The following is a 16,961-nucleotide window of genomic DNA, read 5'->3' as shown; positions in this document are numbered from 1 at the left end:
GCAGTCGTTGTCTATGGGTTACACCTTTTTTAATCTGGTCACACTTAAAACCATTGCCTTTTGTTTTGTTTTGTTTACAACACATTGTTATTGACTACTTCCTTCCAAATGGATATCCTAAAAGCAGAAATAGCTCGAAAACGAAAGCTGTTGGAGCAGAAACAGCTGGTGGACGAAAAGAAGAAGTACTTCAGACGCGGCGACCTAAACGCCAAGGACACGGAGGAGGTGCTGCAGAAGGTCGGCTACAAAAAGCAGGAGTCTGTGGAAGCCCAAGGACAGTCCACCGAGGGAGCATACAGTTTCGTGGCCGATGGCCAGAACATCCTGCCGCGAACAGAGGTCATTCGACGTCTGAGGGAGCGAGGCGAACCTATTTTAATTTTCGGCGAAACGGAGCCAGAGGCCTTTGACAGATTGCGTCAGTGCGAAATTTCACAACCGGAAGCGAACCGAGGATTTCGAAACGATTTCCAAGAGGCCATGGAACAGGTCGACGCCGCATACCTGCAAGAGATGTTCGCCAACGCCCCTACAGCTAAAGAAGACAAAAAGTCAGACTTCGCCGAGCTGGACGAGTCCGTGTCGTGGGAAAGTATCCAAGCCATGGCTCAAAAAATGGGCCGAAACAAGGACTACGACATGGACGTGATCATTACTTTGCTCACCTTTCTTTTGAAGCTGTGGAACGATCAGATTGCCAACTACAGTAAGCACGAAAAGATGTCCACGAAAGTGAAAATGACTAGGGTAATTTACACGCAAACCAAGGAGTACGTGAAGCCTCTTTTTCGTAAACTAAAGCATCATACCCTGCCTGAGGACATTTTGGACAGTCTGAGGGACATCTGCAAGCATCTACTCAACCGCAACTACATCACCGCCAGTGACGCTTATCTGGAGATGGCTATCGGCAATGCCCCATGGCCAATCGGTGTCACCATGGTGGGCATCCACGCGCGTACTGGTCGCGAAAAAATCTTCTCAAAAAACGTGGCGCACGTAATGAACGACGAGACGCAACGCAAGTACATCCAGGGACTTAAACGTCTGATGACAAAATGCCAAGAGTATTTCCCCACCGATCCCTCCAAGTGCGTAGAGTATGTCAGCAAAAAAGATCGGGAATAAACTCAAGCTTTATGTTTGTCATTATTGTAATATCAATACCACGCGTTTTACTTTATAAGTAGAGAGCAAAGGAGGTTTAAAAGGATCTGAAGATTCACTTCTTTCCAAGTTCAGCGGAGCGCTGTGACGACTTTTCCACGGCGTTTATTAAAGTAGCCCTAAAAGTAAGGAACAATAAATTAAGGCCTAATAAAAACCCTTAGTCTCAAACCTGAGGTTTCCCTTTTCCAGTTCGTGGACGCCCACGATGGTGGAGCCACCGGGAGAGCAGACTTCATCCCGCAGCACTGCTGGGTGTTTTCCGGTGAGGAGCACCGTCTTGGCAGCTCCCAGCAGTGTTTGAGCAGCAAACTGTATAGCCATTTGGCGCGGAACGCCCTGCTTGACCCCGCCATCGGCCAGGGCCTCGATAATGGTGTAGACAAAGGCAGGTCCGCATCCTGCCACGCCTGTCACGGCGTCAATCATGGGCTCTGGCACCTGTTGGGCTAAGCCCAGGGCGTTGAGCATTAGGTGAACCTTCTCTAGATCGTGACGGGAGACACGAGTGTTGCCCGTGTACACGGTACAGCCCTCTCCCACCTGCATGGAGGTGTTCGGCATGGTGCGGATTACTTTCAGTTCTCCCATAAAATAGAAAGCATCCTCCAACTTTCCGATACTGGTACCCGCCAATACAGACACAATCAGCTTGTTGGCGTCCTTCTCCGACCGCACGTGCTTGCACTTTAACTGATTTGCGCAGGTCGTGAGAATGTGCGGCTTAACGCAGATAAAAACAATATCCTGGTGTTCCAGGACTTCATAGTTGTCGTCGCTTGTAACAGCACCAAGATCCCTCCAGCGCTTCAGGTTCTCGATATGCGGACCGGAGACCATCACTTGGCTGGGCTTTACGATCCCGCAGCGCACAAGTCCGGATCCAATGGCAAAAGCCATGTTTCCGCCTCCTATGAAGCCGATACGTTCGTCCAACTTAGCCATGTTTTAGAAGTTCTATGAGGTTTTTGGGATGGTTTTGCCCGTAATTTACAGGCCCTATAGATGAATCCAACCAATTGATTGATGTTAGATAACTTTAAAGCCTCTAGAGCGTGTACTATTGTCAATAATTGCGTTGACTGGATTTTTATCGCTCCTCTAATCAATAACAGCTGCCGGGTGCAGTGGCGTAGCTAAAAAAAACGTTGTTTGGTGGGGAATTACCAAAGTTTCCAGAATATTGTTAAATTTAAAATTACCGATAATTATTTTATTCTCGAGAGAAATTGTGGTAATATTATGAGATTTGTATTGCATAAGTCCTATACATAATAGTAATATATGTCATTTTAAATATTTATAGCTGCAAGCATTAGAAAACGAAGAATTTATAAGCACAATTGTGATTTACAGCTTTTAGCGTAAGCTAAATAATAAATTTAGCTTATTTTACAAAATCATATTTATTAAACTCCATATTTTCAATTTTCAAACCCCACAGTAACGTCCATGAACTTCAATGTGGCCGTATATGATGGTGCAAAAAAAAGGAAATACTAGATAAACATACCACTCTTGCAACTTTGATTTATTTGTTATGATTTCTTCCGCCGATAGCTTCTCAATAATCGGGTGAATACGTTAATATCCCGCTTTTCTCCCATTAAAAAGAATGCGCCGACACCTACAGTGGAGCATTAAGCAGGTTGGTTAATTAATCAACAAGACAAAAAATTTTAAACCACGATATTTAACAGTTAACGGGCAGCTATGCGGATGGCCATTTGTCTCCTAGCCGGGTTACGGAGCAGGCCTTGGAGGACGTCGTTCGGTTAAAGATCTTGAATGCCTTCGTGCGTGTCACTCCGGAACAAGCAAGGCAACAGGCCCAGGAATCGCAGGAGCGGTATCAGCGAAAGCAACCGAATGGTGTTTTAGATGGAGTTACCATTGCAATCAAGGATAACTTTTGCACAAAAGATGTCCATACCACCTGCGCCTCGAGGTACAAATTTAAGAAACTAACAAAACATAATATGTATTCATATGTCGCTTGTCTCCAGGATGCTTCAGGACTTTGTTCCACCCTATGATGCTTCTGTTTGTTCAAGGCTCAAACAGGCGGGTGCTGTAATCTTGGGAAAGACCAATATGGATCAGTTTGCAATGGGCGCCGGCACTGTTGATTCCCTGTACGGACCAACCAAAAACATCTGGAGCGAAGTCCTCGATCAAGAGCACTGGCGAATCGCGGGCGGCAGCTCCGGAGGCTCTGCATCCGCGGTAGCCGCAGGTCTTTGTTATGCGTGAGTATTAAGTTGTTTATGTTTTCACTACCTAACCTCAAACCCGACGGGAAGAAAAAGTAGTATATTTAACGGAAATTAATCACCAGGGGACTAATAGCCAAGTTTGTCCACGCCGAGACTTGCAGTTTTATTAACGGAAACAATGCGGATTCGCATTGGGATCCCTTTGCATTCGCATTACATAACATACTAAGGATAGGGGCACTAAATGTTTAGATGATGATCTCTGTGTCAGCCAGATCCTCGTCCGAGGGCAGCGTAATGTTGGCAGGGTCCACGTAGTTGGGGCTGACCAGATCCAAGCCGGCTTTCTCACGGCGGCGCAGCTCCAGGAAGCCCTCGCGTTGAGCCCAGTCGCGGAACTGAGTATCGGGCAGGTAGGCCCAGTAAAAGGTGCCCCACACCAGGCACAGTGTCACCGTGAAGAAGAATGTCGATTTGGTGGCTTTGCGATCCTCAACTTGGTCTTTGTAGTCGAATCCGTAGCTCTGCCAGTTCTTAGGACTCGGATTGGCAAAGTCCTCTGCGGTGACCGAAGTGGGGGTTGTTATGGTCTCATCTTTCTTCGAAGACGTATTGATGGCGCGGACAACTGCTGCCTGGTTGGCCACCAGGGAACGTTGCAGCGCAACGGCGCGGCTGGTCAGACGAAAGATTGCAGACATTGCTTTGGGGTAGCAATTTTAATCGCAAATTTGGTAAATAATCGAGTTTTCCCTTGATCGCTCGACTTCTGACAGCTGCGCAATGTGAACGTTCGTTTCACTTTGTCAGCTGTCGATGGGCATGTCACTCTATCTGGCATTATGTTTTTGGTATTTTCTGGTATATTTGCGCGAAGAGCTTTATTTAAATAACTGTTCAAAATATTTTTTTTTTACGTAAACGAGGTTTGGATTTTTTTAAATCGACTTTTTAATGCATGTATTTATGTGTGTTTGTTTACATATTTCAGTGCGATTGGTTCGGACACTGGTGGCTCCACCCGTAATCCTGCCTCCTATTGTGGCGTGGTTGGTTTAAAACCGACCTATGGCCTAGTATCCCGTCACGGCCTCATCCCCCTAGTCAATTCCATGGACGTTCCCGGCATTTTCGCCCGCTCTGTCAGCGATTGTGTGGCGGTATTGAATACCGTGGCTGGACCGGATCGACTGGATTCTACAACCATCAGACAGCCTTTCAATAAGCTGAAACTGCCAGAAATCGGTCAAATTGATTTAAGCACTGTTCGCATAGGGATACCAAAGGAATATCATTGCCATGGACTTTCCGCTGAGGTTTTGGAAACGTGGTCCAAGGTGGCCGATCTTCTTGAATGTAGCGGTGCCTCCGTGCGACAGGTCTCTTTACCAAATACGGCCGCAAGTATATTTGTGTATTCCATTCTCAATCAGTGTGAGGTGGCTAGTAACATGGCTCGGTACGATGGAATCGAGTATGGTCATCGGGCTACTGACGAGCGCAGCACGGAGCAGTTATATGCTCTTTCCCGGGCTGAGGGATTTAATGAGGTCGTCAAGACACGCATTCTTACGGGAAACTTCCTGCTCTTAAGAAAGAACTACGACCACTACTTCGAGAAGGCGTTGAGAGTGCGACGCCTCATCGCAGAGGACTTTGTTAAAGTGTTTGAATCTTCAGAAAAAGAGGAGCGCGTGGACATTCTCCTCACACCAACAACTCTTACAGAGGCTCCTCTGTACAAAGATTTCGCCTCCCTGACCAACAGGGATCAGTGCGCAGTGCAGGACTTTTGCACACAGCCAGCCAATATGGCTGGAATTCCTGCCGTGTCCATACCTATTCGTCTGTCCCGGGGTGGATTACCATTGAGCCTTCAACTGATGAGTAACAGTCTTAACGAGCAGTTACTGCTCACTGTAGCACGGTGGATAGAGGAACATGTGGGATTCGATAACTTGGAGCACAGACAAGAGTTTAAGGCCAGTTTGTAAAATGAATCTAGTTTTAATGTGTTAATAAATTTTGTTTTTCTATTTTGTGAGATAACTATACAAACTTTGCACTACGTATGTATCCACCGCTGCTTGCTATATAAACCACCTTGTTGTCACCACAGCATATACTGTTTACCCAGCTTCCCACATCCACCTCACCCAGGGCTCTTGGCTGCACTAATCCCAAATCGGTCCATGCCTTAACCTTTTTGTCATAGCCACCAGAGTACATATAAGTCTCATCCCCGCATATTGCATTTACGATCCACTCGTGACAGTCCTATAATTGGATCATAAATCTTGTATTTAAATGAATATCTATAGAGTTTACTTACTGGAACGTGCCAAAGTTGGGTATACTGCTGTTGGGGGAGATTGCTAACCAGTTGTAGACCCATTCCAGAACGATCGGGAAATGCGAGGTAGCTGCGTTTTCCATCTACTAATGGGCCTAGAAGACGGAGCGGCGACTTGCCTGCGATTACCGCCTTGTTGCTGTATTTTCCGGACTTCCCCTCCGCCACCTGGGATACTACCACGTCAAGATCCCGAACCGTGTAAATGAGCTTTTGCTCGCCCGCCAGCGATTTAACTTCCTCTACCAAATTGTACTTGAAAAGCATGCGATCGTTGCTCCAGGTGGTCACCACGCCTTTGTCATCTCCCGTATAAAGCACGGATCCGTCGCAGTACATCGCCTGGATAGCGTCGTCACAGCGGAATAGCTCCTCTACGGACTCGTCTCCATAAGGAGGTAGCATAAAGTGAACCTGACCATCGCAGCTGCTCGAGTATACCTTTCCGTGCTGATTTATGGCTATGCAGTATATGTAAGCCTTGTGAGCGTTCACAGTAGCCAAGAGTTGCAGTTCCGGTGACCAGATCTGCAAGGAAACGTTAACATTAAACGATATCGAAGTGTGGGAAACGCAAAATACCCACTCGAATTTTACCGTCGGCGCCTCCGGAGAACACTTGCTTATTGAAATACGCCACACAGGTGGCATCCCCTTCATGTCCCTCCGAGGATGTGTTTTCGATGCGGGCGTTGTTGGTCATTTGGCGTTTCGGAGAGGACTGAGCATTTCCCATCATATACGTCGACTTTCGACATGATCATTATATACGTACATATATAGCATGGAAGTGTTCTCTGCAAAACTATAAATAAAACAATGAACACTAGGCGTGAGATGTAATGATCGCTTATTTAGTCTTTGGACTTTACTATTACTAACCATTTCAAATAAGGATATCTAATCAGTTTTAATTAATATTTGAATAACGTTAATTAATAATAATAAGAACTAACAATGCTGGAAGTTAGGTTTTTGAGATTAAGAAAAAAATAAATTTATGCACCCATCTGTATATCTATGTATACGTATATTTATTGTTAAAGTTCCTATAAACGTTTTTATAGAAGAAATAGTATAGTAATATAATAAAAAAATTAAATTTTTAAAATAAATCATTTATTTGTATAGGAAGTAGAAAACAGCTCAACTGACATCAATCAGTCATTTCGCCCATCGAAACTGAAATAATAATTAGTTATTTAAATTCAAGCCGTTAAAGCTAATATCATTGGCGGAATCCTCATCGATAGAAAAGTTAAACTTGAAGGGGCTTCCGGACGAACTCTGTTGGAAAATGGCTTGCAATTTTGGAGCCGGCTGGGGCTCCTTTGCATTAGAATCATCGGCGGGAACGGAAAAATTGAAGCGAAAATCCTTTCCAGATGTTAAAACAGCAGACTTTTTCACAAAACTGGACTTTTTGGTAGGGATGCTTGCGCCAATAAATTTGACTTGCTTGGGGGCCAACTGCATTTTCTGCTCCTCCTGTTGCATTTTCAATCGGTAGTCGCCCAAGGAAAGTTTCATCACCTGGCGCTTCTTAATGAGCGGTGCTGTGGAACTGGTTAGGACCTTTATATTTTTGGAGGTATCTTCAGCCACTTTTTGGCTAAGTTTTCCGCTGGCGAGTGAATTCTGCAATTGCTGGACACACCAGCAGAGCTCCACTTCGAACTGGGTTACCATGTTCTGGTCGATTGGAGGATCTGCTACTGGTGTGGTCTTTTTAACAGCCCCCTGGATCGGTGGTGGTTTATTTATCGTTTTAGCAGTTTTGCGTTTGTGCATGTTTACAGATTTGAATAGATTTTGTTAAGAAAAGTGTTGTTTACAAAATGTGCTCTTAAATGTGGAGATGGAACAAGGGTCTAGGTTAATCCGATACTATCGAAAAAGCTGAATATACCTTATTGTACAAACTGGCAACTCTTCGATGCCAGCTGTTTGTCTTCTTCTTCTACTACAGTATATTGTGAAAATTAAACAAATAAGTAGAAAACCTTTTTGAAAACAATCAAATATTACAAGAAAATGGCACAAGTCGCTTTTCTGGACAACCTTCTAAGAGAGTACCTGGTATTTCGAGGATTCTCGGGAACCTTGAAGGCTCTCGACTTAGAGCAGCGCACAGAAAAGGATCAGCACTTCCGAGCCGAGAGGATCTTAGAGCAATTTAATAATGCTGTGCAAACTTCTGATCTCCAGGCTCTTAGAGGTCTGTGGTTTCACCTGGACAACAACATATTTTCCAAGCTGGAACATACCTACGCCGTGGGTAAGTTTTATATTACAATTCCTATATCATGATTGATATATCCATTCATGACTTATCACCTGCAGCTGTCAAGAAACTGGAAAATAGCCTGCTGAAATACTATTTGGTGACCGCTTATAGCAGCAATCGTCCTGAAAAGGTATCTGAGTTTTTCAATAAGTTGGCGGGCGATTTGCAGCAGCAAAGTGAATGGAAGGACTGGTTTTGTAAGCTAAGACAAGGGCTTCCGTTGGAAAATGTTATTCTTATAATTATTAATTTATTACAGATTTCCCCTTTTGCAAGAATGCCGAGGAGTCACCCACTTTTGCCCTATTCTTCACAAAACAGTGGCAAGGACACATTGCTTTTGTCGCTGCGTAACTTTCTGACCACCGTCTACCAGTGCCTGCCGCAGCCCACATTTGTGCGTGCAGAGCAGGAAGCCGCTCACATGCAGCGCCTCAGCGAGGACAATGCCGGTTTGCGGACTCGCCTTCTCAACCTTCAGCAGGAACTACACCAGATGAACCAACAGCAGCAGGGAACTTCTGCCGCTGGACCCAGCGGAGGATCCATTGGAGGTGGCGATGTTGGTGCCCGACGACGCAGTGTCTTTCGCCAGCAGCAAAGTCTTAGCGACATCCTGCCCTTTGATATAAGTCCGCCCGGCCATATTGTCGACGACTTTTGCATCATTGCCTCTGAGGCGAACAGCGTTAGTCAGGCCAGCGACGCCCAGGCTCGGAGCCTAAAGCAGCTTATACGTAACATCGGATCCGGCAGTTCGCCTGTGATGGGTCGAAAGGACCAGGCAGCTAGTTCCCTGGGGGACAAGTCTACCAAACGCAGGTCGGGCAGCGTGGGACGTAGTTGGATTTAGAAAGATAGGTAGCGAAGCAATACAACCATTACATTTCCGAGGGGTATTATTACTCTTCATCAGAATTTCGATAAAAACTAAAGTAATAACTTCTGTTTTTAAAAGTAGTTCAAAAACAAGCATTCCATTTAAAAAACGTTCGAATAACATTATGTAGCCTAAAAAGCTATAATCCAAATCAAAAAAGCTAAATTCAAATTTTGTAGTGCCCGGACTTTTAGGTATACGTTCATATTAAAAATACATATAATTTTAAAAAGTTGCGTTATAATTTCATTAAAATTTCTGTATGTTTTTATGGAATATTTATATACTTTCCAAACATACAATAGGAATCAAACAAGATATTCCATAACTTTGAAACTTTGAGTCATTGAAGGTTTTTTTCAAGCATTCAGAACTTTAACAAAGTTAAAATTTTTTATACATTTCCCACATCCAGATTACCATCTAGACAATTAGACCCTCCAAATAAGAACTGCCAAGTGTTTCCAATCTGTTATCCAATGTTTTTAATTTATAAGCGATTCTCATCAGTTCGTAGACGTACAAGAGTTGTACTACAAAACAAAGAGCAATGCGTGTAGCGTAATACATAATTGCAATAAATAACGTAAAATTACAAATAAATATATTGTAGGTGTATAGACGATTCGTATTTGTGTATAAAACATCTTCGTTTATACAAGCAGCACAATTTAAAAAATACAGTTTATTGTATAAAGGTGTTGTGTATATATATAGTGATATATGTATATGTTGCATAAAGTAGCATCGCTTCTGACTCGTTTCCGTCCGTCAATAAATGCAGTATCGGCTTGGCTACGGAAGGGAATTGCTCATCTGATTATGGGTTCTTTTCTTATGGAATATGTGTTATCGATGGCTACAGCAGTGGGTTAGACCCACTCTACAACGCCGTTTCGAATGAGGGCAGCGAAGGGTTCGCCACAGGTGCTGCCACGTACTTGTTGCTTTCAACGTTGGCTACTCCAGGTGCTCCATTTGTCCTAGCAAAGCTGGGCTTCAGCTCCCCACGCATGAAGTTGTTTTCCTCTGTTTGCAGAAAGAAGTTTCGCTTTAGGTCGAAGCTGGAGGGTACGGCTTCGCCTGCCTCGGAACTGGCCCGCGATCCTCCGCTGGTGTTGGATTGATCCTCTTCGCTATTCGCCTCCGGAATCGTGGTTGACATGATGTCCGTCCGCGGTGGTGCCGCTGCCGCTGCCACCATGTTCACGGGTCCTCGCATCTTTGGAGCGAAGGTCTTGGAGGGCGATCCAAATTGACCCTGTCGGAGCATCCTCCGGTTGGCGAACGTCTTGGGTGAGCCACTCAGATCTAACAGCTTCAGGCTGGTATTGATCGTGGGTTTGCTTCCAGCTGATGTTACTTTTTGAGCAGCTCCAGAGGTTTTCAAAGTAGGTGGATTTGGGGTGGCTTGAGTTGACTTCTTGAGCAGCTCCACGGCGGATACTTTCCTCTGGACTGGGCTCGCCTTGGCGGACTTGGCCAATAGCAGCTTCTTAAAGTCCATCAGCGTGGTTTTGCTTTGGCCAATGCGATCGGCACAGGTGTTGAGGCGTTCGGGAGCATCGTCTGTCCAGTTACGGGATGGTTGCTTCATGGGGGGCAGTTGTGTGTTTTCTAGATCTCGTTCCCCTTCCCCGTTCCTCGTAGGTGTAGAGGTTAGGAAGGCTCCGGCACGATTCCTTGGCACGATTGGGGATATGTTGCTCCTGTTTCCCTCCGCTGTAGTTTCATTTGCCGCCACTGGGCGTGGCAAACGGTCGGCCCTTCGAATGGGCGTAGCATAGAGGTCATCCCGACAGGTCACATTACCAGTGGGCTGTGGCCTCGGCTGGCTGCGACGACTCTGCAGCGTCCAGTAAATGGGCGCATTGCGCTGGAAGGGCGTGGCAGTTGCGTCTTCTTTTGGCTGGGTGGTCGGTGCTGGCTGCACTTGCTCATATATATTAGAGAAACGTTGATACCCTGAGGATGGAAGAATAATTAAATGCGGATTAGAAACTGGAGTCTCTTATACCAAAATTCCTTTTCAGATTAGTAAGCGGTTTCAAGTGCGGATCGTTAGGGTAATTAAATCAAACAAGCGTTCAGGGCAAGCGGTTCCATACGTACCTTGGCGTTTTGGATGACATTACCTGGGAATCCCCCAAATCCCAATGAGCTGAGCGAATATTTACAAATGCCAATTGGTGCATGGGTGCAGGGATGCAAATGCGAATGTGGTTGTGGATGCTTAAATGCTTGTGGATGGAATGGTTCGACTAAAATTATGGGGATTCCTTTACCGCACACCAAATGCCAATGATAATGTCAATGCCGAATTTTGGTTTCTTTTCGATTTATTTTCTTTTTTTTTTTTGTAAAAACATTACTTACGATCGGTGGTAAATTGGATTTTTTTAATGGAATGTGGTTGAACTTAGCCGAGAACTTAACTGGTTAGGCCATGTGCTAATCTTTTAAACTACTCGTGGATACTACTAGCAATTCGTTAGTCGGAGGGAGTGTGCAAAAAACTACTACTACTGTATAACATAGACAAACACATAAGCAATTGGGTTAAAAAATGCAATAGAAGTCTTTTGCACGCCTCACAATCCGTCAATTTTGGAAAATGAGTAGGTAATTTGAAATTAAAAAACTCAAAAAATTAGCATCATAGACGGGGACGAACTTAAACTTATGTACTAAATCGTGGTAGTTGAGTATTATGGCGATGTACAGGACGTGAACGGTGCAAAAAACTTTACAAAATGTACAATAATCATGTGTTGGTTTATGTTAATTATAATTAGTTACAAACGTATTTATATGTAAACAATTAACATTTATTAATCACTAAAGCTAAGGTTAAAAAACACACACGTAACTGATTAAACGAGCAAAATTTGAAATCAAAAAGGCATTAATACTTTGTTTATACACACGGTTTGGTTACAAATAAAGATATTAAGTACTAAGTTTAGTATATTTATCATTTTTGTGTAAATGTTTTGGATTGCGAACTGTATAAACAGATTAAAGTATTTAGTCTTGCAAGCCAGCTGGTCTCTATAACTAGTATGCATTGGAAAAATTTCCTGGGAAATTAACTTTAAAAATAGGAGTAAGACTATGAGCAGCATATCAAGTGCGGCAGCGGGATTGGACATTGAACCCAAGGATGGAACAGACCTCCAACTTGTGTGGCCAATTGAACACGAACACGTCTGGCCAAGTGCATGCAACTTTAATGAGGCACACACACTAGGTGGCTCAAGGGTCTGGGGGCTCTTTTGAGCCGTGCCAATCTCGGCAATTACGGTGTAGTGTTTGCTCAAGAGACGCGAAAGGGACTAACTACCATATCTCCGTAACCTCGAATTTCTGTAAAATACGTTGACGACGGTTTCCATTCTCGTCGCTGGGCAGGATAATTTTAAACGGACGCAACAGAACACTGTCCACAAAAGACTTGTGGTACTTTTGGGCTGGCAGAGACAGCGATAAGGGTGGAGCCATCTCCTCCTCGTCCTCTTCGGACTCGGAGTCTGAGGCGTTATCGTCTGGCCTTTGTTCAGGCGAAGCTATGGTTAACAGGGCGGGTGAGTCATCGAAATTTTCGAGCGACTTGTTCTTCAGATAAGAGGAATCGTTACCAGTGGTTAGCGACAGCGAAAACTCATCCACCAGGCGCTCAAAGGATTTGGCTATCCGCCGCTCCCCGCCAGGTGAGTGGGTGTTGGCGGGCAGGTGGTTGCTCACGTTGCGCAGCCTAAGGGAACTTGTTGCGTGCTGCACTGGATTTAGGGGCATTGCACCCGAACTAGGTGCTCTCTCGGAACCGAAGGACACTGAGAGATTCTCCTTGTTCATCTCAAGTTTGAGCTCATCGTTGGCCAGCCGGTAGCTGTTATTCCGCTTGAGAGCGGTGCGCGGCTGGCCGGGATTATCACCGTTGGAAAAGTGCAACGCAATTGGGTCAATCGATAGGGGCTTGGTGGGAGGTTTGTCGTTTACTTTCGCCCTCGGCGGCAAGGGTGGCACTTGTTCCCCCAATTCAAACTCATCCCCCAGGGGGTTAGTTTCCATTTCAACAACCCTCACTTTCGACTCGGCATCTTTGGGGTTCTGATGCTGATGCTGATGCTGCTGCTGCGTATGCTGTTGGGGCTGATGCTCCCTCACACTTGATATGCTGCCCACTGACTTGCTGGCTATATGGTGGTTAAGGGTGCTCTTAACAGACGTTTCAGTGGTAGCGGTGTTATTTACAGGGAAACAGGATGCGGATAGGGATTGTGGTTTGACTGTGGGTGGTTGGCAAGCGGTGGGGCAGCTGCTGACTGACTGGAGCTGCTCTGGCTTACCTTCTTCACCGGAGTGGCCCGATGCTGACGAGGAGGAACTGGTGGCTGTGGAACCGGTGGATGAATTCGACTTGCCCGATGGCGAGGGCATCATCAGATTGGCCACGGGTGCGGCAATCGTTTCGTAAAAGGGATTCGTTCTGTTGGCCAGGAGTTGTTTCTGGTCTTGATAGCTGGTTCCCTGATAGGTGGCCATTCCGTTGCTGTTCCTGCTAAGCGGGGATTTAGCCACAATGGGCCTCACATTGGCCACCTTACGATTGCCAGCGATTAGTCCGCCGCCACCAAAAAGAAGAAGCTTGGCGCTCTTGGTGGTTGCTCCTGATGTTGATCCTGTTGTAGCTCCTGTATCCTGTAATGATGTTGCTGCCGCCGCTGCACTTTCTGCACTGTGTAGCGCACTTTCGGTTTCCTTTACGTATGGCCCAGGTGCGAAGGTGGTGTGTGCGCCCTTGCGTCGCTTCAGACTGTCGGAGTCGTAGACCAATTTCCCCTCGGCGTTCGGACGCAGTCGACGATTCGCCGATGCGAGCGGCTTCTCTTCGCTCAGTTCGCCGATTTCCGCGTACATAGGCACCCCCTCGCCCACCCCCGTGGATTGACATTTAATCCTGCTGCCGATGGGTGGTGGTTGGGCTGTCGCAGCTGCCGGCTCAGCAGGCAGCTGTTGTTGTGCGCAGGACTCGCTCTCCGCTCGCGGAGAAGATCTAGACGAGACCGCATGCCGACGCAAGTGCTGAGGCAGTTCGTTCAGCGAAACATACTCGGAAACAATGGCAGACGAGGGTTCAACCCTCTTTGAAACTATGTCATTGGAATAGTATATACCCATTCCCGTGTTACGTCGGTTGTTGTTCTTGTTATTGTTGTTGTTGCTAATGTCTGCTATGGTGACGTACTCGCCGGCTAAATCGTAAAGCTCGTCGTCATTCACGGCACTCGCGTTGGCGGGCTTCGGCTGGATTTGATTCTTGGACGGAGAGCTTTTGCCCGGAACCAGTTTCACCCTTAGTTTCTCAAACATTCCGCTCAGCGCTTTCGTGGGCGTCTGTTTAAGCTCGTTTAGGTTGTGGTCCTTGCTGTTCGTGGGCGTCTTTTGCTCAGGCTCATCATCGTCCTGATCCTCCTGGTCCACCTCGATAGTCAGGCTGGTCAGTGTGCGATTTGGATCCATGGCCTGGTGCTCATCGTCGTCACTGGTAGTGGGTGTAATGATGCACATGGACGGTATTCTCTTGGAGCTAATAGCCGTCTTTTGCTTGATCCGCTCAATGCGCTCCACGCCCTCCAGATCAGAGCTCTCAGAGAACTCCAGTTGCTGCTGCTGATCTTGCTCTTGCTGACCCTCTTTTTCCAATACCTCTCCCTTGGTTGGTGACATCTTTACATTCCTCTTGATGGTACCTGTTCTCTCCAGGGTGCTTCCAATGGTACTGCTGCTATAACTCCTCTCCAGAGTGCTGCTACTGGCACTGGTGCTCTGGCTCCGACTCTGACCACTGTGCTTGCCCAGTGAGCTGCTCCGCTCGGGTACATCTGGCCCAGATGTGGCTCCACTCATCAAAGCTGTGCACACTGTACCAGCCGAACTGGTTGTGGTGGATGTGGATCCTCTGCCAAATAGCTCATACTCATTCTCCGCATTGAGCACCGTTTGGTTGGACTGACTACCGAAGGAGTAGCTGCTGGTGTGTAAGCTCGTCTGGAGTGGGGTTCCAGGCATTGGCGAAGGCTCCTCTTCCTTTAGTGTGCGTAATCCGCTGTCCATATGGAAGGAAGTGTAGTAACCCTCAGTGTCGCAGCTGTAAGCGGAACTCGTCTCATCATCAAGGTGACCCGGATAGGCACCCGCCTCCGCCTGAAGTTCCGGGGGTGGCAGTGCCTTCACTAGTCACACTGCTGGAGGCGGAAGTGTTCAGAAAACGCCTTCTGCTCAACATGGACGATGGAGGTCCGCTACCTGCACCCGGCTGGAAACTGGACACATTAAGGGATGTACTAGAGGCACTCGACTTTGGCTGCATGGTGATCTCGCTGCCAATGGAGGCACGTCCCGATTCCGAGCTGGCACTCCAGTTGCCACTAGAGGAATGTGGCTGTTCTTCCTTGCCAGCCAGAGCATGGAGACCATTTCGTCGCTGCCTGTTCAAGGTGGCTGTTTCCCGCATCTTTACATGTGCCGCAGAAAGCGGTCCGGAAACAGACGACAGCTGTAGCCTGCCTCTGAGCTGGCCACTGCTGGAAACACTCATGCTCTTCTCCGAAGAGGAATACGAGGGCTTTCGTTCGTGCGAAAACCGAGATTCACTCTTCTGGGCCACTAAATGATGCACCACACACTCTTCGTCGATGTCGCGCTTGGGACTCTCGCCCGCTGGCATTCCATGATGGCTGTCCGCTTTCTCCGCAGAACTGTTCTGGGAACTGCAGCCACTGGTGTCCAACTGGTCGACCAGTTCGCCAGTGCGATGCATGAACTTGAATCGATTGCGACCCCATTGCTTCAGGGAGTTCAGCCTGGTAAGGGTGTTCTTGCCTTTGTCGTAGGGCAAGGCAGCAGATTCCTTTTTTAAGATGTCGCTGGACTTGCTGCGTCCGAAACTTCTTGGACTTCTTGGCATCCGTCGAGGTGGACTCGGCCTGATGAGCTGGGGCCACCGGAGAGGTGGCATTCGAGGCATTCTTGGACTCCCCATTGCTGTTTACATGGTGGAATTATTTGTGGATTTTTGTTTTTTGTGTTTTTCAGTGTGCAAAATGTTTGGTGTTTAGGAGACAACATAAAAGAGAAAATATGTTTGGTATTTGGTTAGCATTTTTGGTAATGATGGATGGACATGTGGGAGAGATGAAGAGTGGGTAGAGTGATAGAGACAGAGAGAATGAGTAGTACAGATTTGCCTTCCTCATGGAAATTATTGTGAGCAATTTTCAGACATGATTCTTAATTTGACTTTGATTTGGTTTTAAATTTATGTTTCTGGTTAATTTCACGCACGCACACACAGATGCAAAATACACGACGTGCCTTTAAGGGGGAAAACAAAAAAAAAAAAAACACCAGCAACTCACTGAAAATTAATTAATGGCGCAGTTCAAAGTTTAATTTTTCCAAATACATTTATATTTTTCATTTTCCCCACGCTGCTGAGGCTGTTCAGTGGATTATTAAAGGCGATTACAACATCTATGTTTTCAAGTGGGTAAAATTCTCCCAGAATTCTTCCCCCACAAGACTGTGTGGCATGCTGGGATCGATCGGGAGAATATGAGGCACAATATTGGCGATAAGAAGACGACTCATTTGATTCTGGGCCAGCAAACAACTTGAATCAAGGGGACTTCAGAGATTTCAGAAGGGGCGGCGCCCAAAGTGCATTCGTTGCTAAAACATTTTTACTATATTTCAGTGGACAGAACGAAAAACTTTTTGATTTATTATGAAAATAAATGCACGTAAAAACTTTTTTATTTTTCAAATTAATATATTTAAATAATTACTGCGCATTTATAAAAAAATTTATTTTCTTTTAAACATTCGATTATGACTTTTAATATTTGTTGGAAAAGCTTTCCCTTAACATTTCTTTCCGTGTACAAACAAAAACAAACAATCACGAAATGCACTTACAGTTTGACAGCCACTGTCCTGGGCTCAAAGTTTTCGCTGTGCTCCGCATTTTCGACTGCTGATCGCACAGATATC

The 16,961-nt window shown here is 46.0% G+C and overlaps 8 protein-coding genes across 9 annotated transcripts in view; 3 read left to right on the top strand and 5 right to left on the bottom strand.

The window, feature by feature from the left end:
• Positions 1 to 52: 52 nt before the first annotated feature.
• LOC108117119 (pre-mRNA-splicing factor 18) lies at positions 53 to 1,167 on the top strand. The gene has a single exon (XM_017229350.2). The coding sequence runs from the start codon at positions 109 to 111 to the stop codon at positions 1,129 to 1,131; it is 1,023 nt and encodes a 340-aa protein (XP_017084839.1). The 5' UTR covers positions 53 to 108; the 3' UTR covers positions 1,132 to 1,167.
• Positions 1,134 to 2,476, bottom strand: LOC108117122 (pyrroline-5-carboxylate reductase). The gene is made up of 3 exons (XM_017229353.2): positions 2,373 to 2,476; positions 1,343 to 2,306; positions 1,134 to 1,289 (listed from the first exon to the last, which is right to left on the bottom strand). Exons 2-3 carry the CDS (start codon positions 2,113 to 2,115, stop codon positions 1,226 to 1,228), a joined length of 837 nt encoding a protein of 278 aa, XP_017084842.1. The 5' UTR covers positions 2,116 to 2,306; positions 2,373 to 2,476; the 3' UTR covers positions 1,134 to 1,225.
• Positions 2,477 to 2,693: 217 nt separating this feature from the next.
• LOC108117118 (glutamyl-tRNA(Gln) amidotransferase subunit A, mitochondrial) lies at positions 2,694 to 5,435 on the top strand. 2 transcript variants are annotated; one of them, XM_017229347.2, is made up of 4 exons: positions 2,694 to 2,818; positions 2,871 to 3,118; positions 3,177 to 3,419; positions 4,378 to 5,435. In XM_017229347.2, exons 1-4 carry the CDS (start codon positions 2,786 to 2,788, stop codon positions 5,378 to 5,380), a joined length of 1,527 nt encoding a protein of 508 aa, XP_017084836.2. In that variant the 5' UTR covers positions 2,694 to 2,785; the 3' UTR covers positions 5,381 to 5,435. The 2 variants fall into 2 exon arrangements, with proteins under 2 accessions (XP_017084836.2, XP_017084837.1); XM_017229348.2 differs by lacking the exons at positions 2,694 to 2,818; positions 2,871 to 3,118; positions 3,177 to 3,419 and adding an exon at positions 4,298 to 4,312.
• On the bottom strand, positions 3,487 to 4,186 carry LOC108117124 (NADH dehydrogenase [ubiquinone] 1 beta subcomplex subunit 11, mitochondrial). Its single transcript, XM_017229355.2, has one exon. The coding sequence runs from the start codon at positions 4,085 to 4,087 to the stop codon at positions 3,635 to 3,637; it is 453 nt and encodes a 150-aa protein (XP_017084844.1). The 5' UTR covers positions 4,088 to 4,186; the 3' UTR covers positions 3,487 to 3,634.
• Positions 5,400 to 6,663, bottom strand: LOC108117121 (F-box/WD repeat-containing protein lin-23). The gene is made up of 3 exons (XM_017229352.2): positions 6,326 to 6,663; positions 5,719 to 6,267; positions 5,400 to 5,663 (listed from the first exon to the last, which is right to left on the bottom strand). The coding sequence occupies exons 1-3, from the start codon at positions 6,476 to 6,478 to the stop codon at positions 5,436 to 5,438; spliced, it is 930 nt and encodes a 309-aa protein (XP_017084841.2). The 5' UTR covers positions 6,479 to 6,663; the 3' UTR covers positions 5,400 to 5,435.
• Positions 6,664 to 6,836: 173 nt separating this feature from the next.
• Positions 6,837 to 7,626, bottom strand: LOC108117123 (UPF0488 protein CG14286). The gene has a single exon (XM_017229354.2). It carries the CDS (start codon positions 7,528 to 7,530, stop codon positions 6,934 to 6,936), a length of 597 nt encoding a protein of 198 aa, XP_017084843.2. The 5' UTR covers positions 7,531 to 7,626; the 3' UTR covers positions 6,837 to 6,933.
• Positions 7,627 to 7,673: 47 nt separating this feature from the next.
• Positions 7,674 to 9,524, top strand: LOC108117120 (WD repeat-containing protein 91). The gene is given in 4 exon segments (XM_017229351.2): positions 7,674 to 8,017; positions 8,083 to 8,223; positions 8,286 to 8,353; positions 8,355 to 9,524. Coding segments are annotated over 4 exon segments (978 nt in total). The 5' UTR covers positions 7,674 to 7,773; the 3' UTR covers positions 8,880 to 9,524.
• LOC108117116 (serine-rich adhesin for platelets) overlaps positions 9,368 to 16,961 on the bottom strand; it is a 38,904-nt gene continuing 31,310 nt past the window's right edge. Inside the window, 4 exon segments of the mRNA XM_017229345.2 lie at positions 9,368 to 10,871; positions 13,256 to 15,125; positions 15,127 to 15,855; positions 15,857 to 15,953. Coding sequence (XP_017084834.2) covers positions 9,790 to 10,871; positions 13,256 to 15,125; positions 15,127 to 15,855; positions 15,857 to 15,953 — 3,778 coding nt within the window. The 3' untranslated portion in view covers positions 9,368 to 9,789.

This window comes from Drosophila eugracilis, unplaced genomic scaffold, assembly GCF_018153835.1.
Source record: "Drosophila eugracilis isolate 14026-0451.02 unplaced genomic scaffold, ASM1815383v1 contig_440, whole genome shotgun sequence".
NCBI classification, from domain to species: Eukaryota; Metazoa; Arthropoda; class Insecta; order Diptera; family Drosophilidae; genus Drosophila; species Drosophila eugracilis.
This window is presented reverse-complemented; position numbering and strand designations above follow the sequence as displayed.